Here is a 26669-nt window from a genome sequence, read left to right as displayed (position 1 = left end):
AAATAGATTAGGGCATTTAAAACTGATCAAAATCCAGAATCGCTATCTTCCGTATTACTCGTTTAGAAGACAGAGAAAAACTAAATGCCGAAAAGATAGGACGTGTGTACTCTGAGGGAAGGACAGCCCTTTAAACTGAACGGATGTCACTAGTAAAATATCATTCGTTCATTGTCTCTTTTCTTCCCCTCTTTTTTCCGTGGACAAGACAAAGCCATGTTTCTGTTGGCACCGGGAAGCCTGACCTATTTCTGGTGCACGTGTGTGTCCCCTGCCCCGAGGCTCTTCCCTCACAACTCCCACCGTTCGCTTTCTCTCACTTACCCACGGCGGGTACCACTATCCTGTGGTCCCTCTGGGAGACCGTGAGAGTGAGCCTGGTCAAGGCTCCAATGGGCCTCTCCTGGGCTTCGAAAGCCTGTCCCTCACCTGGTGCGGGCCGGATACCAGATGGGGAACAGCGCTTTCAGAAAGGACTTGAGCTTTTGAGATGGAATGCCTGAAATTGGAAAATCCGTTTCTAAAGCAGACGATGCTCTTTTACCAAAATAAGAAGAAAAAAACCCCCAAAAAACCCACAAAAACTTTGTCCTATAAACAAACATTTTGTTGTATTTAAATATATATATTTTTAGGGGCGCCTGGGTGGCACAGTCGGTTAAGCCTCCTTCTTCAGCCAGGTCACGATCTCGCGGTCCGTGAGTTCGAGCCCCGCGTCGGGCTCTGGGCTGATGGCTCGGAGCCTGGAGCCTGCTTCCGATTCTGTGTCTCCCTCTCTCTCTGCCCCTCCCCCGTTCATGCTCTGTCTCTCTCTGTCCCAAAAATAAATAAAAAACGTTGAAAAAAAAATTAAAAAAAAAAAAAATATATATTTTTAAAGTAGGTTTCATGCCCAGTGTGGAGCCCATTGCAGGCCTTCCTTGAACTCATGACCCTGAGATCAAGACCTGAGCTGAGATCCAGAGTCAGACGCTTAACCGACTGAGCCACCCAGGCACTCCCCCCCGCCCAACTTTGAATAGTATTTTGGTGCATCTCAGTAAGTGGAGTGATTAAAGAGTAGGTATTAACAAGTGTTTAAATTGAGAAATGTGGAAGAAATTGGTATGTTTATTTTTACTTAAGTTCAGGAGAAGGCTTTTGCCCCTTAAGATAGTTGGTATGTTTATTTTTACTGAAGTTCAGGAGAAGGCTTTTGCCCCTTAAGATAGTTAAAAATGATCATATGTAGTTACTTACTGTACCCTTCTTTTAGATCAAGCTTACAGTTTTTTCTGTTAATGTGTTTGAGAAACTCTAGCAAGAGCTCTTTATGCCTCTTTAGTAACAACATTTGTATTTTACAAGGAAATGCGCTTTGATTGGAATGAAAATTTAAAAAAAATTACTGGCCTCCTAATTGTTTCTGTGTAGAGTGCTCAGAAAGTTAGCCATCTTCCATTTTTGAATTGCGTTTTTAGAAATTGTTATTATTAGAAATTATAGTGAAATCCTTGTCTGGATTTCCCTTTGGCATGTTAGACTACAAGAGAGAAAACAATTTGACCTGATATTCATGAATATATAGAAGCATTCATTTTTATAATTTTGTGGCTAAGACAGGAAACAGTCTTCATTTAAGTTAATGGAATTTAATACTTTATACATGAATTTAGAGCTTAAAAATTATTTGTGCTTTGTAAACAGCTTCCTGTTTTCATTGAATTTTAGAAATTTTATCACAGGATGTGATTTGTTGTATCTAAAAGTATTTTTTTAATGTTTATTTATTTTTGAGAGAGAGAGCACTAGCTGGGGAGGGACAGACAGAGAGGGACAGAGGATCCAAAGTTGGCTCCTCAGCTGTCAGCACAGAGCCCAACGCGGGGCTTGAACTCACGAACCGTTCGTGAGATCATGACCTGAGCTGAAGTCGGACACTCAACCGACTGAGCCTCCCAGGCGCCCCAGATTTCTTCTGTCTTAAATAAAATATCAATTCCATTTCTTTTTTTATTTATTGATTAACAGTGTTTGGTGCTAACAGTAGTTTGTAATAATTTGAAATACTGAGTATCCTATTTTTCTGATCTAACGTGATTAGTTGCAGCTTGGTCTTAGTAGAACTACAGTGGCTGACATGCTTACATCACTATAAATACGTTCTAGACACAGCGCTTATGGAGTAAACTGTCTCTGCGTCACACGTCATGTAGAAACAGTATTCTGCTTGGGTTTGCTTTTAAGTGGATGCGTTCATTCCTATAATAGATATTTATTTTATTTTATTATTTTTTAAAAGACTTTTCATTCCTCATTAAGTAGTTTTGTCACTCTTTTTTATGTTTATTTATTTTGAGAGAGCATGTACAGGTAGGGGAGGTGTGGAGGGAGAGGGAGAGAAAACCTGAAGCAGGCTCTACTTTGAGCACAGAGCCCAACTCAGGGCTCGATCTCATGAACTGTGAAATCATGACCTGAGCGGAAATCAACACTCAGATGCTCAAGTGACTGAGCCACCCAGATGCCCTTAGATTTTTTTTTAAAATATAGTAATTTTTGTATTTAGCTTGTAAAGATTCCCAACCTAATGCATTTTTGGAGGGGAGTATGAAAATAAAAGAACATGTGAATACACAGAATGATGATAATTAAGGACTTTAGATTGCTGCGAATGAAACCATATGGCACATTCTCGTGTCAGCCCCAGCGGGTCATCCTTAGGAATTTGTTAAATGGCCAGACGCTTTCCTCCCTCAGCAGTTGACATTTCAGTGTCAGACATGTTAACTGTTTGGAAAGGTCTATTTCATGTAATGGCTTGTCATAAATATGGAAACGTGTTTGGAGAAAAGGTTTCTCCTACCCCATTTCTTTATAAATGGTTGAGTGAAAATGTCCAGTAATAGGTCTGAATGTTTCTGTGGAGGACAGGAATATAGATAGTGGGCCTCATATCCTTGACTGCTTTGTCAAAGCCAATTTGTTTGTGGTTTTGCTGCACAACCTTGATTGTGGGCTGGTGCCACACTGCGTGCAGCCCCCTGGTCTCCAGGGCTTCTGCACAGTGTTCGTGCTTTCCGTCCTTCTCTCCCTGAAGACCTGTCTTGATCTGGTCTGTGTGAAACCTCTTCTATGTTCACCGAATATTAATGATCCTGTTTAACTGATAGGTTCACCGCCCTGAGAATCACATTAGGGAATGTCTTTGAAGCAGAACATCCCATGTGAACTGAAACCAGAAGTTAGAAATCTAAAACGTGTCTAGCAAGATAGTGTAAACATGACCCATTAGAATTCAGTGCTAACACAGAGAAATAACTTTGCTGTCATTCTTTTTGCAGATATGTGTTGAGCGGTCAATACCCATACGTTTATCATTTGTGAATCCCAGCTATATGTAATTATGATGACATCTTTCTTTTTGTGTCATCAGCGATCTGAAGATAAAGGTTGGGGGCAAGCACATCAATGCTCACAAGTTCGTCCTGGCGGCCCGCAGCGACAGCTGGAGTCTGGCCAGCCTGTCTTCCACCGAGGAGCTGGACCTGTCAGGTGAGCCTCTGGCCTGCTCAGGGCTTAAAACCACCAGCACGAGAACTGTTGGCAGAAGATGATGTGTGTCATTTTGAAATAGTGGTGGTTTAATGAAAGTAGAAAACCTTTCTTTAACCACAGGGTTTTGTGGGTTGTTTTTTTTTAACCTTTTCATGGTTATTTTTTTATTTTGAAAGAGAGAGGGAGAGAGAGAATCCCAAGCAGGCTCCACGCTGTCAGCACAGAGCCTGACACGGGGTTCTGTCTCCGGAACCGTGAGGTCACGACCTGAGCCGACATCAAGAGTCGGACGTTCAACTGACGAGCCACCTCGGTGCCCTGAAAGTAGAAAACTTCTTATCAATTGATGGTGACCGTGAACTAGTTAAATAGTGAATCAGTGGGTTGGACTTAAATACTTCTGCTTAGTACTTGATTAATAAATTGTAAATATTTGAGTATCTGCAATATTCTTACAGTTTATAAAATATAAATATCTGTCCAGAAATTCTTTTCATATAATATTATAAATATGGGAGTATGTGCAGAAAAATATTTTGCTCCCACTCCTAGAAAAAGTCCTGGTGTTCAGTTGCTTAAAATTTAATCATTGTTGCCAAGTACTTTTCCTGATGTTCAGGAATTGGACTCAGAATTAAGAGTTACTCCAGGGGCGCCTGGATGGCGCAGTCGGTTGGGCGTCCGACTTCAGCCAGGTCACGATCTCGCGGTCCGGGAGTTCGAGCCCCGCGTCAGGCTCTGGGCTGATGGCTCAGAGCCTGGAGCCTGTTTCCGATTCTGTGTCTCCCTCTCTCTCTGCCCCTCCCCCGTTCATGCTCTGTCTCTCTCTGTCCCAAAAATAAATAAACGTTGAAAAAAAAAAAAATTAAAAAAAAAAAAAGAGTTACTCCAGAAAACAGGGGTTGTCTTTCTCTAACACTGAAGGGTGACCATTAGGCTTCAGAATTTGAACAGGTGCACTGAGCTTTTCAACGTTCGATTTCATTGTTTTATGCCACGTTACGTTGCTTAGAACATGTGGTGGTGAGTAGACTTTAAAAAAATCATTTTCAGAAGTTTACTTCAGAATTGCATTTTCATTTAGTATTTACCTAACTGCTTTAAAAAAAAAAAAAAAAGGAAATTTTACACTTCAGTCTGTTATTAATAGTCATGAGAATTATAACACATGGTAAGGAGATACCCAGGCAGTAAGATGATGAATCATTTGCAGAAGTGATCGGCTGTGTGAAAATTCTGAATTACGTCTTCGTTTGCTGGTTCAGAAGGTACTGTTTGCCCAGCAGTGCCAGAACACTGAGATGGTTGTAACAGAGTCCTCGTCCTGTGGAAATGGATCGTTTGAGGCCAGGGCAGGGTGTTAATTGCTTTGTCTGAGGTAGAGAAGACCAGCGCGGGCCGACAAGGAAGGTGTCCGAGGGGCTGACACGTGAGCAGTGCTCAGAGGTTAAGTGGACATTTACCTCAAGGGTTTAGGGGAGCAGGTGCTCGTGCTTCTCCACTGTGAACTCTGTCTCTACAGGGTCATTTCTAGGGTTTAATCTGAGGTCTGTAGTTCAGAGTTGCAGACACACAGATCTGTGCGTGTGTACACATGGCCGTGTGCATTTGTACCTATGACAACACGTCTGCTTGGGAAATGGTCTTCACTGGAAGGACCATGCGATTGAAATCTCTGCGCAGAGCTTTTCTCTGAGGCCATAGCTCTTTGATCCCATATATAACAGAGCTGTGGATAACTTTTAAAGCCCATTAGATCATGAAGTGTTCTTTACAAGAGGCATGATAGGATCTTAATCACATGACCAGATAATTTACGAAGACCAGAAGAAAGTATATGATATGGGCAATACTCAACTTGGGTAGAAGAAAAGTTCAGAATAAGTTGCCATCTTTTGGTATCTATCAAAACATTATCAAAAATTGATGATCCCGGTAGCTTGAGCTTGTGAAATTGGTACCCTTGCACATGGCCAGTCACATTATAAACGACTCTGATAGTTTTGGAAAACAGCTGAGCTGTAGAACAGTCTTACTTTCTTTTAACCTCATCATCTGACTTTGTCAGATGGATTCTGCCTTTGGTAATTCAGACAGCGTAAGTGTTTATTGTAGTTTCACGTGTCATCATGAAGTGCTGAATGGAACCAAATGAGTAAGCATGGGAAAATGAGATATGACTGCTTTCCAGAACAAACAAAACTATGTAAAAACGCAGAAAATTGCATTAAGTTATAAGAAGCCTAATGCAAACTTTTAAAATTCAAATTTTAAATTTCAAATAAAATTTTACGTTTAAAATTTTGCTTTTCCTTTTTTAGTACATCGTAACATTTAAGAGCAGCTGTAACTCAGTGACTGACCACAAGATTGCATCACTGAGAATCAGGAGGTTAGAAGAGGTTTAGTAAATGTCCCTGGACTCTTTCCTTCCTGTTATAAACCGTAAGCCTAGTTTGGTCCCTGCTATGCAGTCAGCTGTCAAGAGCTTTGGTAGATGAGGCACTTGCCAGGACAGCTGACAGTTAAGCCTGTGTCATCGTGACTTTCTACACACGGTTTATCCATGAAGCGTGTCCTGGGGGCGGGTTCCAAGGAGGTGGAGGTGTGGGTGGACTGGTTCGTGTTCACGTGTGTGTTTTGCCCAGCAGTCCTGCTGCGTGGCCTGGGCGGGGCATGGGTCCGGTCGCCCGAATCAGGTTACAGGCAGCAGCCAGTGCCCCCGAAGCCTGTGTGTTGTGCGGTACCTGAGGTGCTAACCCTGTGCGGCTGGCCGGCAGTTTGAGGGAGACTGGGCGTAGGCTCTTGTAAACACGTGCATGAATGGCATGCAGGCGGTGTTTTTGTGGTTGAACTTTTCCACACTGAAGGAGTTGATAAAATCATTTTACGAACTTACTGGTGTTTTGTTTCTTCAAAATGATTTCATCCGTATCACAGAGGGCAGACACTTTTCAAGGTGCTAGGGATACGGCAGTGAACAAAACTAAATTCGTACTCGGCACGGAACTGACGTTCTTAGATGGACTTTCCGAGCTCACATTTTCTTTGGAAGTGCTTGTGTAATTGGTAGTTCTTAAAATTCAAGGCAAGCACTTGACTTGTGTGAATCACTGTAAGAATTTCAGCACGTGTTGGTGAAGATACAGTCGGGCATTAAATGCTAAGTATTTAAAACATGTTTGGATATATGAGAGTTTTCTTGACTCATGCCTTGTTCCAAAGAGTACAAGGTTTTGTGCCTGCCACGATGTGCTGATAAAGGCACAATGATTTCTGTAGGATTTGCCGTAAACACATAACCTCAGTGTAACTGTGAGAGAGTATCAGACAAACCCAAGTTGAGGAACATTCCACAAAATAACTGGCCCGCGTACCTCAAATCTGCTAAGGTGATGAAAGACAAGGTAAGAATCTGTTACAGATTGGAGGACAAGGAGACAATGAAATGCAGTGTGGATTCTGAACCATAAAAAGGACACTAATGGGGAAATTGGCAAGATTTGTAAAGGTGTGTAATTAGGTAGCAATATTGTATGATTCCTAATTACCTGGTTTTGATTATCGTACTATGAGTCATAAGATGTCAGCACAAGGGGAAGACGGGCAAAGTGTGTCCGCGAACTCTGTAACTTTTCTGTTAGTCCGAAATTATGTCAAAATACAAAGATAAAAGGGTACAAATTTACTTCTTCTTTCTTTATTATTTGAAGTATAAAGATACTGACTTGGTAAAGGTACTGATTGATCAACTCGAAAGAGAAAGACTGTAACCAGTAGCTAACATGGTGTAACGAAGCTCAGGACCAGGAGGAAGAGCTTTGCGAAGTAAAATGGTTTGTTTCTGGCAAAGCGACTGGTTCGCAGCTGCTCGGCTCACACTGTGAGAGGCCCCAGTGCATTGGATCGGCCGTTTTGAAGACAGAGTTTCCTGCGTGCTTTCTGTAGCAATGACCTTGTGTTTCCCTAGCGTCAGTGTTTATGGGGAGTCGCTCAGCTGGCCTGGGGTGTGTCCAGGGTCACAAGCCGTCCAGAAACCAGAAGGCATCCTCCTCCCTCCCGTTCGGTCTGGCTGGGCGAGCTGGGCCGGAGGCGGCCCGTGCAGTGGCGTGTGCACCGGGCCCCAGGCTCTGCGAGAGGCTCGCAGGGGCCCTCAGCCGACCCCCGGGGCCCCGTGCCGTTCTGTTTCAGGAGAAGGGCGGCAGTGCTTAGCATGTGCTGGACACCCTGTGAACGACAGTCTCCTTCCTGGTGGCTCTGTCGCAGTATTAGGGCGCTCCTTCAGACGATACCCATGGTGGTTTTAAAGTATGTCCATAAATTATTTGATATTCCTCCCTTGAGAAGTGGTGTCCGGGGCGCCAGGCCGGCGGGGCCAGTGGAGCAGGTGAGGCCTGATTGCGGGGTTGTGTCGTGCCACACGTTGGGTGTAGAGATGACTTCAAAATAAAATTTTAAAAATTAAAAAAAAAAAAAGGTGGGGTCCTAATTCCCCTCCCCCTGGTTTAGGCTGACCAAGCTAAATGGTAGGTTGTGGCAAAGTGACAACACGTTACTTGAGAGACAGGCTTGGGGAAGGCGTCCTGACTTCCTCTTGGGTCTTTCAGAGAAATTAGCTGCTGTGTGGGCAGGAGAGCACACGGCCTGGCGGGCTCTTGCCAGAGATCTCTTAGAGCCTCAGAAAATCTGTTTTATCTGTGGTTATATCCCCTTACCCAACCCTAGTGTTGCTTTTGTGTTTTTCTAACTCTTGGTTCTGCTAACTTTGTGTGTTTGTTTCAAATAGTCTTTTTTTTTTCTTTTTTTTGTAATAATTAAAGTAAACCTTTTTATTCTTCCTGTAGTTTTTCAACAAATTTTGCTCTCAGTAGCATTAAAAAAATTTTTTTTTTTTAAACATTTATTTATTTTTGAGACAGGGAGAAACAGAGCATGAACGGGGTGGGGGTGGGGGGTCAGAGAGAGGGAGACACAGAATCTGAAACAGGCTCCAGGCTCTGAGCTGTCAGCACAGAGCCCGACGCGGGGCTCGAACTCACGGACCGTGAGATCGTGACCTGAGCCGAAGTCGGACGCTTAACCGACTGAGCCACCCAGGCGCCCCTCTCAGTAGCATTTTTTTTTTTTTTTAAATTTTTTTTTCAACGTTTATTTATTTTTGGGACAGAGAGAGACAGAGCATGAACGGGGGAGGGGCAGAGAGAGAGGGAGACACAGAATCGGAAACAGGCTCCAGGCTCTGAGCCATCAGCCCAGAGCCCGACGCGGGGCTCGAACTCACGGACCGCGAGATCGTGACCTGGCTGAAGTCGGACGCTTAACCGACTGCGCCACCCAGGCGCCCCTCAGTAGCATTTTTAAAGACATAATTAAAATCATAAATGGCACAAACCTGGCTTTTTAAATTATTTTATGACGTTATGTCAGGAATGCATAGCACTGTCCTTGTTCTTTATGCATTTTCCATTTGGGGGTGAGGGCTGTTCCCTGAGGGGAGACGTCTTGTTCCCTCACCCATCGTCAGGTAGACTCAAATACACTGGCCCTTGCTGATTCTAGTCCCTGTGAATAGGGCTTTTCTTTTTTTTTTTTTTTTAATTTACATCCAAGTTAGTTAGCATATGGTGCAACAGTGGTTTGAGGAGTAGATTCCTTGATGCCCCTCCCCCATTTAGCCCATCCCCCCTCCCACAACCCCTCCAGTCACCCTCAGTTTGTTCTCCATATTTATGAGTCTCTTCTGTTTTGTCCCCCTCCCTGTTTTTAGATTATTTTTGTGTCCCTTCCCTTATGTTCATCTGTTTTGTCTCTTAAAGTCCTCCTATGAGTGAAGTCGTGTGATATTTGTCTTTCTCTGACCGACTCATTTCACTTAGCATAATACCTTCCAGTTCCATCCACGTAGTTGCAAATGGCAATATTTCATTCTTTCTGATTGCTGAGTAATACTCCATTGTATACATATATATACACCTTCTTTATCCATCATCCATCGGTGGACACTTGGGCTCTTTCCAGACTTTGGCTCTTGTCAGTAGTGCTGCTGTAAACATTGGGGTGCATGTGCCCCTTTGAAGCAGCACACCTGTAGCCCTTGCATAAATACCTCAATGTAATTGCTGGGTCGTAGGGTAGTTCTGCTTTTAACTTGTTGAGGAGCCTCCGTACTGCGCTCCAGAGCGGCTCCACCAGCTCGCACTCCCAACAAATAGTCTCCGTGTCACCACATCAGCACTGAGGTGTAGTGACTACTGTGTGGGAGTAGAGCCCCTCGCGTCCGGCCCGTATTCGCGCCCTTACCTGCAGGGTGGCATTGTGGGTGAGCACCGTCGTGTGCCTGCGTCTCACAGACAGAAACCGAAGCATGGCGACGCTGAATAACGCACACCAGCCGCACGGTAGTAAGTGTGCAGGCCGCGGCTGGAAACCCATTCGGCTTGGCTCAGAATCCACACCAGTAACCACAGTGCCTTGCCGCCTCTCACTTTGGCTTTCTTTTGCTTCCCACTTCATGGAGGTGTAAAGGGCGTGAAATAAACTGCCCACCTTAAAAGTGTACAGTTTGATTCCTTTTGATAGAATTGTGAAACTGTCAGCAATGGAATGACACACGTTTTCACCTCCCTGAAAGTTCTTGTTGTGTCTTTTTAATCCATCCCTTTTCCATCCACATCCCCAGCCGACCACCTATTGGCTTCCATTCATTGTAGATTAGCTTGCATTTTCTTTTCTTTTCTTTTTATGTTTGTTTATTTTTGAGAGAGAGAGAGAGAGAGAGAGAGAGAGAGAGAGAGAGGGACCAAGAGCGCATGCTGGGGAGGAGCAGGGTGGGAGGGGGACAGAGAATCCAAAGCAGGATCTGGAGCAGGCTCCATACTGACAGCAGAGAGCCCTATTTGGGGCTGGAATTCGCGAACCGTGAGATCATAAGCTGAGCCAAAGTCAGACTCGCAACCAACTGAGCCACCCAGGCACTGCGATTGGCTTGCGTTTTCCAAAGTTTTGTAAAAACAGAATGGAATACATAGGATCTTTTTTTTAAGTTTATTTATTTATTTTGAGAGTGCGCAGGCACACACATGAGCAGGGGAGGGGCTGAGAGAGAGGGAGAATCCCAAGCAGGCTCCACGCGGGCAGCGTCGAGCCAGATGCGGGGCTCATTCTCATGAACCTTAAGGTCATGACCTGAGTCAAAATCAAGAGTCGGGTGGCTTCATTCCCTCAGCTTGAAGATTGAGAGATTCGTCCAGAATCTCCGTATGTTATGGTTTCCGTTGTTCGTTCCTTATCACTGCTGAATAGTATTCCATGTGTGCACACACCACAATGTGTTGTTCGATTTGCCTACGTTTGGCTGTTACAAAGATCAGTGTGCTCAATTGTGTGTCTTTGTGTAGGCACTCGTTTTTGTCCCTCTTGGGCAGATACTTAGGAGTGACTGTTTGATTTTAGGAAACAACCCACCCATTCTGGGAACGGACGTATCATTCACACCCCATCGGCATTGTGTGTAAGAGTTCTGGTGGCTCCAAGTCCTTACCGACCCTTAGGCAGGTTGTTTCTTGTTTATAATGTTCACCACACAAAGGGATGTGGAGTGCATTGTGGTTTTATTTTACATTTCTCTGAGGACATTATCTCACGTGTTATTGACCATTTGTGTGTCTTCTTTGTCAGTTTGGTTCACATCTTTGGCCCTTTTATTTTATTTTTATTAAAAAATATAGTTTTAGGGGCGCCTGGCTGGCTCAGTCGGTTAAGCGTCCGACTTCGGCTCAGGTCACGATCTCACTGTCCGTGGGTTCGAGCCCTGCGTTGGGCTCTGTGCCGACGGCTCGGAGCCTGGAGCCCGTTTCAGATTCTGTGTCTCCCTCTCTCTCTGCCCCTCCCCCGTTCATGCTCTGTCTCGGAAATAAACACTAAACTATATTTTTTTTTCATTTTTATTTTTTAACATTTATTTATTTTTGAGACAGAGAGAGACAGAGCATGAACGGGGGAGGGGCAGAGAGAGAGGGAGACACAGAATCGGAAACAGGCTCCAGGCTCCGAGCTGTCAGCACAGAGCCTGACGCGGGGCTGGAACTCACGAACTGTGAGATCATGACCTGAGCCGAAGTCGGACGCTCAACCGACTGAGCCACCTAGGTGCCCCTCTTTTGCCCTTTTAAAAATTGGGTTGTCTTCTCAGTTTTGAATTGTAAGCATTCTGTATGTAATCTGGATACAAGTTATTTGCCTGGAAGCGAGCATTCTTGCCTTGTTTCTGATCTCAGAGGGAAGTAATGAGGTCTTTCATCGCTGCATGTAACTTAATTGTTGGGTTTTCATAGATGTGCTTTATAAATTTGAGGATTCCTAGTGGTTTGAGATATTCTAGGACTTGGATTTGAATTTTGCCACTTTTTTTTTTTTTTTGTATCTACTGAAATGATTCTATAGTTTTTCTCCTTTATGCAGTTAATGTAGCAAACTTGCATCCCTGGTCCACATCCCTTGTGGTCCCTGTACTGTCGTCCAAGTTGTGGACTTTGCAGCTTTCTCTTCTTTTTTTTTTTAAATTTTTTTTTTTAATGTTTATTTATTTTTGAGACAGAGAGAGACAGAGCATGAACAGGGGAGGGGCAGAGAGAGGGAGACACAGAATCCGAAATGGGCTCCAGGCTCTGAGCTGTCAGCACAGAGCCCGACGCGGGGCTCGAACCCACAGACCGTGAGATCATGACCTGAGCGAAGTCGGACGCTTAACCGACTGAGCCACACAGGCGCCCCAGCAGCTTTCTCTTCTTATCCTCTTAATGTGGATAGCAGTGGTGACTGGTTTCGTTGCTGGTATTGGTGATTTATGTTCTCTCCATTTTTTTTTCCTTGATCAGTCTATTTAGAAGTCTGCCAGTTTATTGATCTTTTCACAGAATCAACTTTTGGCTTCATTAATTTTCTCTTTTGTCTGTTTCCTGTATTTTTAATTTTTGCCTTTTCCTTCCTTCTACATACTCTGGACTTACTTTATTCTTCCCCCCCCCCCCCCCTAGTTTCTTAAGGTAGAGCCTTAGATCATTTATTTTTTATCTCTTTTCTGATGTAAGGATTTAAAAGCTCCACCGTTCCCTCTAAGCACCGTTCTAGCTGCATTCTGCAAATTCTGATACATTGTGATTTAGTTCAGGCTGTGTTCTCATTTTCTTTGTGATTTTTTTTTTTTTTGGACCTGTGAGTTATTTGGAAGTATGTTGTTTAATTTGCAGATATTTGGGTTTTCCTACATACTTCATCATGACTGATTTCTCATTCTGTTGTTGTCAGATAACATACTTTATATGATTTTGATCCTTTTAAACTTACTGAGACTTGTTTTATGGCTCAGCACATGGGCTGTGTGCTGAATATAAGTGAACTTGAGCAGGAATTGTACTCTGAGATGGTGGTAGATAGGGGTTTGCACGTGTCTGTTAGATCGGGGTGTTTGAGAATACTGTTCAGACCTTCTGTATGTTTTCTTTTTTCTTTTGTGTCTGCTTCTGTCTGTCCCTAGAAGGCGGGTGCTAACACCTCCTGTAATTTCAGGGTTGTCAAGGTCTCCCTTCAGTTCTGTCCATTTTTTCTTCATATATTTTGGACCTTGTCATCATACACATGGACGTTTCTAATTAGAGTGACTTCCTGATGAAGTGTGGCTTTTATCATGAAATGATAATTTTTATTTCTGGTGATGCTGTATGTCGTGAGATCTATTTCTGATGTGAAATGGTCCCTCTGGTCTCCTTATACTTCCTGTTTACATGGTGTATCTTTTTGTATTTGTTTTGCTTTAACCTCATCTGTGTCTTATATTTCAATGTGTCCTCTGGACAGCATCTAATGAGGGCTTGCCTTTTTATCTCTGCTTTTTAAGTGGAGTGCTTAGACCACTAATATTAATGTCATTATTTTTATGAAGAAGGCTACCATTTGATTCGTTTTGTTTGCCCCATCTTTTTTCCTGTTCTCCGGGGTTCTCATTTTCTTGCTTCTTGTGGATAATTTGGACATTTAGTATTCGATTCAAATTTGTTGACTTCTTGACTGCCTCTCTTTGCATTGTTGTTTAGCGATTGATCTAGGGCAGAGTTCCTCAGCCTCAGCATTATTGAGATTTGGGGCTGTTTAAGTCTTTGTTGTGGCAGTTTTCCTGTGCATTGTGGGATAGTTAGTAGGACCCTTGGTCTCTACCCCCTTCATGCCAGTTCTGCTCCCCCAGTTTTGATAACCAGAAATACCACTGGGCGCTGTGAGACATCCCTCGGAGGGCAGACCTCCTGCAGGGCTCACATATGCCCCTCCCTTTGTGTGGAGGATGTATAGTCTGTTTGTACTGCATCAGGTAAAGTGTGAAACTTGTGCAACCATACAGGTCCCATTAATGCCTTTACCACGGACCTTTACTTATAGCTGTCACACGTGTCCTGTGGGCAAGCATTGAAAACCCCACTGTGAACAGTGGTATGTTTTTCAGCAGACTTAGGAGTAAGAAGTTTATATTTGCTCAGATATTTCCATTTCTTTAGTTCTTCCTTCATTCATCAAGATCCATGTTTCCATCTGGGATCATGTCCCTTCAGCCTCAAGAATTTCCTTTAACATTTCTTCCAGACCAGGTCCGTCAGTGAGACTCTTCCCTCATCCGAGGATATCTCTCCTTTGCTTTCATTTCTTTCTTTCTTTTTTTTTTTTTTTTGAGTTTGTTTATTTATTTGAGAGAGAGAGAGAAAGAGCACAAGCAGGGATGGGGCAAAGAGAGAGGGAGAGAGCATCCCAAGCAGACTCCGTGCTGTCAGTGCAGAGCCCAGCGCGTGGCTGGAACCCACAAACCTTGAGATCATGACCGGAGCCGAAGTCGGACGCCCAACCGACTGAGCCAAACAGGTGCCCCTGGAGTTTCTTGATTTCAAATGTAAAACCTCATGTCTGTCACTGAATTTGGAATAGTCTTTTTTTTTTTTTTTTTTGGGAATATTCTTGACCATCATTTATTCAAACATTTTTCTTCCTTCATCTCTTCATTCTCTCCTCTGAGGCTCCAGTGACACACACACGAGACCAGGTCTCCTCGATGCTCTTTTTTTCCCTCCCAATTTTATTTTTCTCTGTTCTTCAGACAGGATAATTTCTGTTCTGTGTTCAAGTTTGCTGACTTTTCTGTTGCCATTTTCATTCTGCTGTTGAGGGCACTGAGTTTTCAATTAAATATGTGTGTTTTTCATCCTATAATTTCCATTTGTTCTTTTTATAGTTTATATGCTGAAAATTTCTAAGATTTTTAAGTGTGTTTTCCTTTACCTTCTGGAGCATAGTTATCCCAGATATTTTCATGTCTTTGGTAAATTCAATATCTGGGTCATCTTGGGGTTAGAATGTGTTGTCTCTTCCCTTGAGAAATGGTCATATTTTCTTGATTTTTTTTTTTCCTATATCAAATGATTTGGATTGTATCCCAGACATTGTGGTTATATTTTGTAGGCTCTGGGTCCTGCCTGGTCATTGTGATTATATTTTGTAGGCTCTGGGTCCTGTATCGTCCTCTGGAAAATACTGGCTCTCCTTAGCTGCAGACTGAAAGTCGCCCCACCTTTTGTGGGTAGTGGCTCAAATCTCACTTCAGTTCTTGAAGCTGGGCTGGGCCATCCGCGCTCCCAGGGGAGCCCAAGGCCGTGTGCATTCATATGCAGAACTAGATCTCCCTTACTCCCCTGCTCCCCTGGGCCTCTTTTCCGACTGCATCTGGCCAGAAAGAGGGTGTTTGTGATAGAGGGTTAGGGGTCCACATGCTCACCGCACCAGTGTTGATCTCTGACTGGGGTCTGTCCTCAAGGCAAAACCATAGGGAAGACACGGGGACACTCATCCAGTGCGGTTGCCGCTTCGCGTTTGGCCTCTCTCTACAATTGTACAATTTTGTGTGCTTTTCCGAATCCTCAGGTGACTGTTTTCTGGTGCTCTGTCTAGAGTTTTTAGCTATAATCAGCTAAAATAGGACAGGTTGTTACCCTGCCATGACAGAACTAGGACGTGTAAACTTTTATTCCTTTTGACACAGGGATTATTTACAAGTATGGTTTGGAGTTTATTTCCAAGAAATTATAGTCAAGCGTATATGGTTAAAGTGACTAAAGAGGATGCTTTTACTGGGGCACCTTGGTGTCTCAATCGGTTAAGCGTCTGACCTTGGCCCAGGTCATGATCTCACAGTTCGTGAGTTCGAGCCCCGTGTCAGGCTCTGTGCTGACAGCTCGGAGCCTGGAGCCTGCTTTGGATTCTGTGTCTCTGTCTCTCTTTCTGCACCTCCCCAGCTCGTGCTTATACTCTGTCTCTGTCAAAAATAAATAAACTTAAAAAAATTTTTTTAAAGAGGATGCTTTTACTGATGAAAGATGCAGTCTATCACAATTTTGTAATTTTATGAATCAAAAACTTGGGTAAAGTAAATGAAGTAAAAATAGTTGGCAAGTTGAAGACAGTTCAGTTGGAGTCATAGGAGGATATTCAAAACACTTGGCAGTTTTTTTTAAGTTTATTTTGAGAGATGGAGAGAGCTTGGGTGTGGGAGCGGGGGAGGGAGAGAGAGAATCCCAAGGAGGCTCCACACGGTCAGCACAATCGGCCGCGGGGCTCAAACTCACGGAATGATCTGTGAGATCATGACCTCAGCCGAAATTGAGAGTCTGCCGCGTAATGGACTGAGCCGCCCGGGAGCCCCAGTTTTTTACAGATTAAATACAGGATTTAAGTAACGAAATTAATTCCCTCAATATGCTTCATTTAATGGCTAATTGCCTACTGACAAGTTTATTCCCATTCTTTTCAAATGTCTTCTAAAACATTTATTTAAAATCAAATCAAAACAGGGGCGCCTGGGTGGCGCAGTCGGTTAAGCGTCCGACTTCAGCCAGGTCACGATCTCGCGGTCCGTGAGTTCGAGCCCCGCGTCAGGCTCTGGGCTGATGGCTCAGAGCCTGGAGCCTGCTTCCGATTCTGTGTCTCCCTCTCTCTCTGCCCCTCGCCCGTTCATGCTCAGTCTCTCTCTGTCCCAAAAATAAATAAACGTTGAAAAAAAAAATTTAAAATCAAATCAAAACAAAAAAAAGGGCCACATAGAAAATCTCCAGTTCTCTACAAAGTTGGCCCTGCGCCTGGACTGCTGTGAGGTCAGAAGTTTCGTGCGTGCGGTCACCGTTTCAGCAACCTGTGTGCTGGGCCTGCCCAGGGGTGAGTGGCTCTAGGGGCAGGTTTGCCGTGCGGGTCGCAGAGCCCATCCCGCACCACCGCTGCTCTGTCCCAGCCTCAGCGTGGATCTGTTTCCAGTGTAGTTTGCAGACTGAGGAAAGAGGGCCGGACTGGGAACACTCGGAGATCACTTGAACTTTACTTCATGTGAAATTTTGAGGGCGCCCAGGAAATGCCTGCTGATTGTGGGTTTTAAGAAAATCGTTTGGGTTTTGGTTCATCAACTGTCAGGTTTATTGGTTCGGACGATTGAGGGAGGGTTATTAAAGGAAACCAGCCAAACTTCAAAGCAGAATCGAATTACCACAGGGAGGTTCGAGGCTGTGTTTGGGCTCTGGTCAGTAGGCTGAGCTGTCGTGTGCAGCGAGGGGGCACACGACACTGTGTGAAGGCAGTGGGGATGCGGTTCCAGCACGCTGGCGACTCTCGACAGATCGCACGGCCCACACGTCTTTCCTTGAAGAGCCCACCGACCTATTAAGCCCAGTTTACGAAGCCAGCCCAGAAGCTGATGCTGCTTCTGAATACTTTAGACATAGTTGAAGGACTTCTTCAAGTAGGTTAAGTAAATCTAATTAGATTTTCATGTGATTTAAAAATGTTTTTTTCTCCCAAAACATCTTAAAAGTGCTATTATTCCTTTACCAGGTAAGAGAGAAAGGAAAAAATAAACTGTAACGTAACCATGGTTAGAATTTTGGCATGTTTTTTTTTTTTTTTTTTTTTAAAACATTTATTTCTTTTTGAGAGAGAGAGACAGAATGCACATGTGAGTTGGGGAGGGACAGAGAGAGGAGACAGAATCTGAAGCAGGCTCCAGCTCAGAGTCCAACACGGGGCTCGGACCCACGAACCGTGAGATCATGACCTGAGCTGAAGTCAGACGCTTAACCGACTGAGCCACCCAGGCGCCCCTCTTCTTTTTTCTTGTAAGATTTAATTTTTTTTATTTTATTTTATTTTTTTTTTAATTTTTTTTTTTCAACGTTTATTTATTTTTGGGACAGAGAGAGACAGAGCATGAACGGGGGAGGGTCAGAGAGAGAGGGAGACACAGAATCTGAAACAGGCTCCAGGCTCTGAGCCATCAGCCCAGAGCCCGACGCGGGGCTCGAACTCACGGACCGTGAGATCGTGACCTGGCTGAAGTCGGACGCTTAACCGACTGCGCCATCCAGGCGCCCCAATATTTTATTTTTTTAAGTAATCTTTACACCCAGCATAGGGCTCGAACCTACGACCCTGTGATCATGAGTCACACACCCCACAAGCTGAGCCAGCCAGGTGCCCCGGGGTGTATTTTCTTTCAGATTTTTTTTTTCTTTTTAAATTCTTTTTTTTTTTATTTAATTTTTTAATGTTTATTTATTTTGGGAGAGGAAGAGAGAGCATGAGAGCATGTACGAGAAGGGGAGGAAGAGAGAGACGGGGAGAGAATCCCAAGCAGGCTCCGTGCTGTCAGTGCAGAGCCCGTTGTGGGGCTCGATCCCACGAACTGCGAGCTCATGACATGAGCTGAAATCAAGAGTTGGGACCCTTAACCATCTGAGCCACGCAGGTGCCCCACAATATTTTTTCATTATGCCTTTTTTTTTTCCCTTCCATATCAGGCTGTTTTAGGGAATGATGGGTAAATCAGTGTGGAGCAAATAAGTCAGGAGCCTCTGGTTCCATGCGGCATTGCCCCCTTCAGCCCTCTCCTCCTGTATTTGGAAGAGAAGGGGTTAATAAGCGCTAATCGTTTGTTGCCTAATTACCAAGTTAATAAGAGGTTCCTGGCTATTGCTGCACCTTTCCTAGACAATCAAGAACAGAGCTCTGATTCCTTAACCTTTAGCCAGCCAGAATCACACGGAGGACGAGGACGTGTTAAATAAAAGCCAGATGCGGCCCCTCCCCAGAGTTTCCGGTTCAGCAGGTCTGGGCAGGGCCCAGGAGCTTCCGGCAAGTTCAAGATCACGGGTAGTGCTGATTCTGCTAGCTGAGGACCACCATGATTTTAATGACCTCTCATCTCCACTGCCCTTACTCTAATCAAGGCTTGCCTCTAGTGGAAATCATAGTTTTAGATATTTTATACTACAGTTTTCATCCCGAGAGTTTCCCCAAGTTTCTGTAGAGTCTTTTATTTTAACTTAAAAAATTATACAAGTAATGCATGTTCATTAAAAATCAGGAAAATGGAAAATAATCTCAAAGAAAAGCTAGTCATAGGTTCTACCAGGGTTATCTTAGTCTGTCGTTCTATTGTCTCAGTAGACAGACACCTGGCCAGCTCAGTCGGTGGAGCCTGTGATTCTTGACCTTGGAGTTGTGAGTTCAAGCCCCACATTGGGGGGTAGAGATTACTTCAAGAAAATAGGTTGATAGTCTGTTTATGGCCATACCTCCCTGGATGTCCTCAGTCTTGTCTGACCTTAGAGGGTGAGCGGGCTTGGACCTGGTTAGCATGAGTGGGCGAGCCCCAAAGCCGCATGTGTATGTGTATGTGTATATGCATACTCATACACATATACACACACAAATATATTGCAAAAAAAATGAGATTTACTACATGTATTTTTAGCTTTCTTTTTTATTTTTTATTTTTTTTACATTTAGTATTTATTAGAGACAGAGTGAGACAGAGCACAAGCAGGGCAGGGGCAGAGAGAGAAGGAGACACAGAATCTGAAGCAGGCTCCAGGCCTCGAGCAAGTGTGCGGCACAGAGCCTGACACGGGGCTCGAACCCACGAAACGTGAGGTCATGACCTGAGTCAAAGCCAGTCACTTAACCGACTGAGCCACCCAGGCGCCCCTTTAGCCTTCTTTTTTAAACCAATATAGTGAGTATTTTTTTTAGGTTGAATGCAGATCTAAGTAATTTTAATTGATGCAAAATTTTCCGTTTTGAGTATTAATACTGTAATGATTAGCTTTCCAGCGTTGGACTCTTCAGATTCTTGTTCCAGTTTTTTGCTATTAAAAATAATACTCTGTTGACTGTCTTATTGCATATATTTCTCTGTATTTGCTCAGTTATTAGGATTATCCTAACCTATGTGTATAATTCCTGTGTAACAGTTTACACATTTTTAAGAATCTTTGCTTGCTGAGAGATGGAAAAATGTATTGTAGTTTAAATTTGTGTTTGTAGTTACTGGTAAGGTTTACTGAGCATTTTTATTTATCTTTGTGAATTACCACTTCTGTCCATTGCCCATTTTCCTGTTGGTTGTCCATCCTTTCATGTTTTTTTTTTAATTACTTATTTATTTTGAGGGGTGGGGGTGACAGACAGAGAGGGAGAGGGATCATCCCAAGCAGGCTCCGCACTGTCAGCGCGGAGCCTGACGCGGGGTTTGATCCCACAAAACATGAGATCATGAGATCATGACCTGCAGCGAAATCAAGAGTCGGACACTCAACTGACTGAGCCACCCAGGCACCCCCATCTTTTCGTGTTTATTTGTAAGATCTTTCTTGGAATGTAAACTCTTTGTGATATGTTTAAAATACGTTCCCCAACTTATTTGACTTACATCTTTAGTAGTTCACGTCTCCTACTTCCTTCCCTTCGCAAAACAACATTTTTCTGGAGTCAGATGCTGCCCAGAATGCTTAATTGCCATTTTTGATGGCGGCATGATATTTATTTGAGTGGAGGGTACCAGCATTTGCCTTATTTGCTTCATTAGCCTCAAGGTTTAGGGACCCTCCTTTAGTAGGCTTAAGGCTTCAGTGCGCCATCGGTGTGTTGTATTTCAGCCTCTCTCTTTCCCTCCCCAGATGCTAACCCTGAGGTGACCAGGACCATGCTCCGCTGGGTCTACACGGACGAGCTGGAGTTCGGAGACGACGACGTGTTCCTCACTGAGCTAATGAAACTGGCTAATCGCTTTCAGCTGCAGCTCCTCAGGGAGAGGCAAGTCCCGGCTGAGCTGGTCACGCGCCTCCGGTCACCACCTCCTGTGGTGGTGGCGGCTGAGCTTGAATTACGTGCCAAGCTCTGCTAATGTAAATAACTTTTGCAAGGTGTTCCTCTGAAAGCAGTAGTGGGGAGAGGACTTTACCTCCCTTGCTTTGTGTTCTTGTAAGCTAAATTCTGCCAAAGCTTTAGGTATTCTCTTTCCTTTCACTGATTTTTTTTTAAACCTGAGATTACATAATTGTGTGTATATTACGTAAAGAATATAAGAGAGATTACGGTGTCCAAATGCTCAGCTTTCCCTCCCGTATGTCCGTGTGTCCACTTCCTGTGACATTTATTCTACTTTGTAATAATATAGGACCTTGGGTGAAGTTCTTGGTCATGTTCCTTGTGTTAGAAACACGTTAGCGCCTAAGTCGGGGTGCCCGGGTGGCTGGCTCAGTCTGTTGAACGTCCAACTCCGGCTCAGGTCACGATCTCGCAGTTTGTGAGTCCGAGCCTCACGTCAGGCTCTGTGCTGCCAGCGCACAGCCGGCTTCAGATCTCTGTCCCCCTCTTTCTGCCCCTCCCCTGCTCACGTGTGTGTGTGTGTGTGTGTGTGTGTGTGTGTGTGCGTGCGTGTGCGAGCTCTCACTTTCTCTCTCAAAAACAAATAAAAACATTAAAAAAAAAAAAAAGAAACACATTAATGCCTAAGTTAATACACAAGTGTACCGTTCAGGCGGTTTCGTAGCCAGTGTTTTTGGGCTCTTCATTTAGGTTCCCAAGGAGGTAGTCTGTGTTTTTTATATTGCATTTTCTCTGCTGCTCTCCCAAGTTGGCCTTCTCGAGCAACGGGAAACAAACATCACCCCAAGTGATGTCAGGCAAAATGCCCTTTAGTTTTAGTTTCTGTTGGGGATGTGCCCCTTGGTGGTCAGTTTGGCTGGTGGAGTGTCTTTTATACCATTTAGTGAGCTTGTGTATTCTCTTGGGGGTTGCAGGAATGGCTTTTCTCCCGGGTGAGCGAGGCCGTGGTTTTAGCTGACAGCCTGCTGTTTGCCCTGCGGGGCTGGTGCTCCGGGCCCACCTGCCCATGCGAATTGGTGCACAGGTTCCTCCTAACCCTGGGTGCCTGAGGTCAGTTTACGTGCATTCTAATGTCTAAGTCCAGTTACTAGAAACCCCAAACAGGTCTAGGCTTTGTAGGCACGTGCGGTGTTAGGTCAGCGAAGCCAGCCTGACCGTGGGGGCCTCGCGAAGAGCTGTTCCGTTTGTCGGCATGTTGCAGCATCTCAGGGGGACCTGGGAATGGTTTTAACTAGACCAAATGTGATTCGTATCCTTTTTTTCGTTTTCTAGATCTCCTGAGCTTTTTTCCATTGATCTTGTCAAACTTGCTTGTAAATTAAATTGCTTTGATAAAAATGCCCTGGGGTTGGAGTAGTGTAGACAACTGTAATCAGTGTAATGGATTCTTTAATTAAAATATTTGTTGCTAATTGACTGGCTTAGGCTTCTTTACCATCAGTATTACCAGATGCTCAATTTTGTATTGTCGGATGTGGGCATTGAGTTTTATCTGTCGTGGCTTTGTGGAGGGCTGGGCTGCCAGACTCCGAAGCGTGGGGTCCAGCGTGGGCTCTTAAAAGGTCGCAGAGCGCCCACTGCTGTGCGCAGGGGAAATCACACGTCCCAGGTAGTGCAGGGATTGGGGATGTCGCAAATGTGTGCAGTTCCGTGTGGGGCAGCGGTTGCTTGGTTTTGTAACGTAGGGATCTTGAAGGGTTGGGAATGCTGTCACGCATTTGATGAAAAGGAAGTTTTGGGGGGAAATGTTATCAGAAAGATACTTTTTTTAAGGAAGAATTCGTAGTATATGCCAAAAATTGACAGTTAATGTAATCATTGTTTTCCTGACTGAAATACAAGCTCAGTGTGTGTCGTTTGGGAAATACAGAAGTCACCTGTAATTCCACCAGGTAGTGCTTTGTTGTTCCTCCTGTCAGTACATTTTCCACGTCTCCTATTCGTGCATGTGGGAGTGGTGCTGAAACTAGACAGGAGTTTGTGAGATGCTGGAATATATGCTTGATTTTGTACTTTAAAAATAGCCTGCTTTTCTGCATCTATATCCTTTTCTGTGCTGTAAAATGAAAAACACGTATTAACAACCACAAAATTCCTCCAGAGGAAAGTTTGTCTCAGTACTTTTGCAAGAGAAGACATGCATTGAGAATCTGAATTTTTAAATAAGATAACATGGTCTTTAGCTGTGTAAATCGTGTCAGTTACTAGCTCTAGGCCATCCAAATGGTGGCTGGCTTTCTGGAGATCCCAGAGGTAGGCGGAAATGAAGCGCCTGCCAGTTGTAAGGAAACGTCAGTGTCCACGAGACGCATTTGAGTCTCCTGATACAAATGTCATTTGGCAGTAGAAAGCAGGAGAGTGGGATTTTCAGACTCAGCATTTGTCTGTGAAAGTGCTTTGCAAAGGGCTCTGCAAACGCGCGTGCTCCCTGAGGTTGAGCGTTAGAGCGGCCGTCCGGGGTGCTTGCGGCCGTAAAATCGAGAGGTTCCATACGTGCGCCACAGAGGACTTTGCCCCTGGGGCACTCTGATTTCACGGCCAGGTCAGACCTTGCTGAGGTGCGACGGGCACGGGCAGACACGGCACAGACGGTGGCTAGTGGCTCACAGAGAAGCGTGGTTGCTCATCGCGGTAACTTGTTTAGGTGCCGTGACACTTGGGCTTACAGAGTGCCCGGGTGCCTGGAGGGCAGATGCTTCTTTACACCAAGTCATCGTGTCTCTTGGAAACAAAGGACTCGAGCGCTGGTCTTGGAACGAAACAGGCGCCTGCATCGACTACTGGATGGAGAAGGACTGCGAGATCGTTCCTCATTCCTTCCTCCTTCCTTCAGTACACAGTGTGTACTGTGTACTGTGTGTGTACCGCGTGTGTACCGCGTGTGTACTGTGTGTGCTGCATGTGTATTGGGTGTACTGTGTATTGGGTGTACTGTATACTGTGTGTACTGTGTGTGGGCTGCGTGTGCTGTGTGTGTACTGTGTACTGTGTGTACTATGGGTGCAATGTGTGTGTACTGTGTGTCTTCTTTGTGTACTGTGTGTGTACTGGGTGTACTCTGTGCTGCATGTGTATTGGATGTACTCTGGAAGTACTGTGTGTACTGCATGTGTACCATGTGTGTACTCTGTACTGCATATGGACTGTGTGTACTGGGTGTGTACTGTGTGTACTATGGGTGTACTCTGGGTGTGCTGTGTGTACCGCGTGTGTACTGTATACTGTGTATACTGGGTGTGTACTGCATGTATACTGCGTGTGTTCTCTGTATGACATATACACTGTGTGTACCACATGTGTACTGCGTGTGTCCTGTGGGTATACTGTGTGTGAACCGCGTGTGTACTGTGTGTATAATATGGGTGTATCGTGTGTATACTGCAGTGTTCTGTGGGTGGACTAGGTTGTACTTGATGAAACTCAGTTGTCTACACACATGATCCATTTGTGTGTGTGTGTGTGTGTGTGTGTGTGTGTGTGTATTTATTTTTGGGAGAGAGAGAGTGCACGTGCGTGGGGGCGGGAAGGGTAAAGAGAGAGAATCCCAAGCAGGGTCCGCACCTGCAGTGTGGAACCTGACCTGGGGCTCAAACTCAAAAACCGTGAGATCGTGACCTGAGCTGAAATCAAGAGCTGGATGCCTAACCAGCTGAGCCTCCCAGGTGCCCCTGCAGGATCCATTTGGTAAGTGGGGTTGTAAAAAGCAGCTTTATCGAGGGGCGCCTGGGTGGCTCAGTCGGTTGAGCGTCCAGCTTCGGCTCAGGTCACGATCTCACGGTCCCTGAGTTTGAGCCCTGCATCGGGCTCTGTGCTGACAGCTCGGAGCCTGGAGCCTGCTTCGGATTCTGTCTCTCCCTCTCTCTCTGCCCCTCCCCCACTCACACTGTCTCTGCCTCTCAAAAATCAGTAAATGTTAAAAAAACTTTTTTTAAAGCAGCTTTATCGAGTGATACTTCACATACCGTATAGTTCATCTCTGGGAGGGGGTACTTCCAGGAGATCCTTATTGAGGCCTAGAGCTCATGTCTGCAGCTAATCCTAAGCCTTGCTGGTTGTGTAACGGAGATGTGCTGGTGGGAACTGCGCGCAGGTCCACACAACACAGTTACATACCAAAGGAGCGAATCTGACCCATCGAGTGTGTGATGTTGCAGGTGCCTGTGTATGATCAGTGAGTTCCATGGCATTACTTTCGAGGCAGTTGGGGGGCTGGGGTTGACCATTTAGAGGTTATTTTGATTCTGACCAGAACGGTCAATGTGATACAATGAGATGCTGGTACTTCTAACACACAGTACCTCTGCTGGAACCGATCCATCACTCCTCTGCTTCTCCCTGTACTTCAGGGTTATTGGACACGGCTGGCCAGGACTCATATTGCAGCTTTGGTTGATTAACTTGTGACTCTCTTTGTCCCAATGACACTGTTCATCACTAACATTCTCTCGTAGATGTGAGAAGGGTGTTATGTCTCTGGTGAACGTCAGGAACTGTATTCGCTTCTATCAGACCGCGGAGGAACTGAGTGCCGGCACGCTGATGAACTACTGTGCGGAAATTATCGCCAGCCACTGGGTGGGTGAGAGATGGAGGGCTGTGAGCAAAGCACCCTCGCGGGAAGTCAGAACGTCTGTTGTTGTTGCTGTTGGTCTGTTGGGTCTGTTCTGCTTTTCACTGGCCTTCTGTCCTCAGGACGACCTACGGAAGGAGGACTTCAGCAGCATGAGTGCCCAGTTGTTGTACAAAATGATCAAATCCAAGACTGAGTACCCGTTGCATAAGGCTATCAAAGTAGAGAGAGAGGATGTGGTCTTCCTCTATCTAATTGAAATGGACTCACAGGTACTGTAGCCGCTTTTTCCGTTTTTCCTACCTTTTCTGAAAACCATACGTCGCTTGTTTTTCTCTGAACGTCCCCTGCTCCCTCCGAGCCCTCACCGGCGCACTCTCTGATGTGCACGTGTCTCCCAGGAGTCCCTCCAGCACAGTCTGCGCTTTTTCTGCCACGCTCCTCCGAAATCTTCCAGCCTCTGCCCATGCCCACTTGTAGAGCCACGTCCACATGTTGAGGTAGTGGCTGCAGCGGTACCTGACTTCCTTCCAGGCACCCACATCCACCTTTGTTTTCTTTTGCTGCTCTAGGCAATTGCCACAAGCTAGTGGTTAACAGTACGGATGTGTTACCCTGCAGGTGTTGCAGGTTGGAAGCCCGGTCCAGGCATCGCCTGTCTCAAACCCGGCTGTCGGCAGGAGGCTCTAGGGGAGGGTCCCATTTCCTGATTGTTTGGGGTATTGACAGAATTCACTTCCTTGTGGTTGTAGGACCAGCTGGCTTAACCTGGGGCTCTCTTGACTTCTGGAGGCCACCACATCCCTCCCGTCTCAGAGCCGGGGGCAGCACAGCCAGTCCTCCTGTCACCTCTGTCTCGTCTGCCCTTCCGCTCCCCTCTTTCACTTTTAAGGACACATGGGATCTGACAGGTAGTCCAGGATGTGGTCCCCACTCCAGGGTCCTCAATCTTAGTGACATCTGCAGAGTCACTTTTGTTGCGGACGGTGATGCAGGTTCCAGGGGTTGGGACATGGACGTCTCTAGGGGCTGTGACTGTGGACTGCACTGCCCGATGAAGAAGTGAAGGTGGCAGTGAGGGGTGCTGGCTCGTGGGTGTTCCGTATCTGCGAGGGGAGTTCCATGTGGAGCCATAGTCTTTGTGAGCACGTTAGCTGTTCCCATCCTCTCTGCCCTCTGCCCTGGCCTTTGTGCTGCTCCCGCACCGTCCTCCTTTCCCTCTTGGCCCTGTGTTGTCTTCCATGGTGTTGTGTCCGCTCTGTGACCCCCACTAATTCTGTGCTCCCTGAAAGGCGTGTGCCCTTCAGAGGCCTGGCAG

General features: G+C 45.3%; 1 protein-coding gene across 6 annotated transcripts in view; it reads left to right on the top strand.

The window, feature by feature from the left end:
• The window catches only part of ANKFY1 (ankyrin repeat and FYVE domain containing 1), a 78507-nt gene that overhangs the window by 20814 nt on the left and 31024 nt on the right, over positions 1–26669 (top strand). For all 6 annotated transcript variants that reach the window (XR_003964739.1, XM_030296086.2, XM_030296082.1 and 3 more), the window contains exons 3-6: positions 3416–3534; positions 20571–20706; positions 25233–25356; positions 25474–25623. Coding sequence is in view for 5 of the 6 variants with exons in the window: in XM_030296086.2 (XP_030151946.1) it covers positions 3416–3534; positions 20571–20706; positions 25233–25356; positions 25474–25623 (529 nt within the window). In the remaining variant the exon portion in view is untranslated. The remainder of the gene's footprint in view (positions 1–3415; positions 3535–20570; positions 20707–25232; positions 25357–25473; positions 25624–26669) is intronic.

The sequence above is a fragment of the Lynx canadensis genome, chromosome E1 (assembly GCF_007474595.2).
Source record: "Lynx canadensis isolate LIC74 chromosome E1, mLynCan4.pri.v2, whole genome shotgun sequence".
NCBI classification, from domain to species: domain Eukaryota; kingdom Metazoa; phylum Chordata; class Mammalia; order Carnivora; family Felidae; genus Lynx; species Lynx canadensis.
The sequence above is the reverse complement of the archived record's forward strand: the minus strand, read 5'-3'. Positions and strand labels throughout refer to the sequence as shown.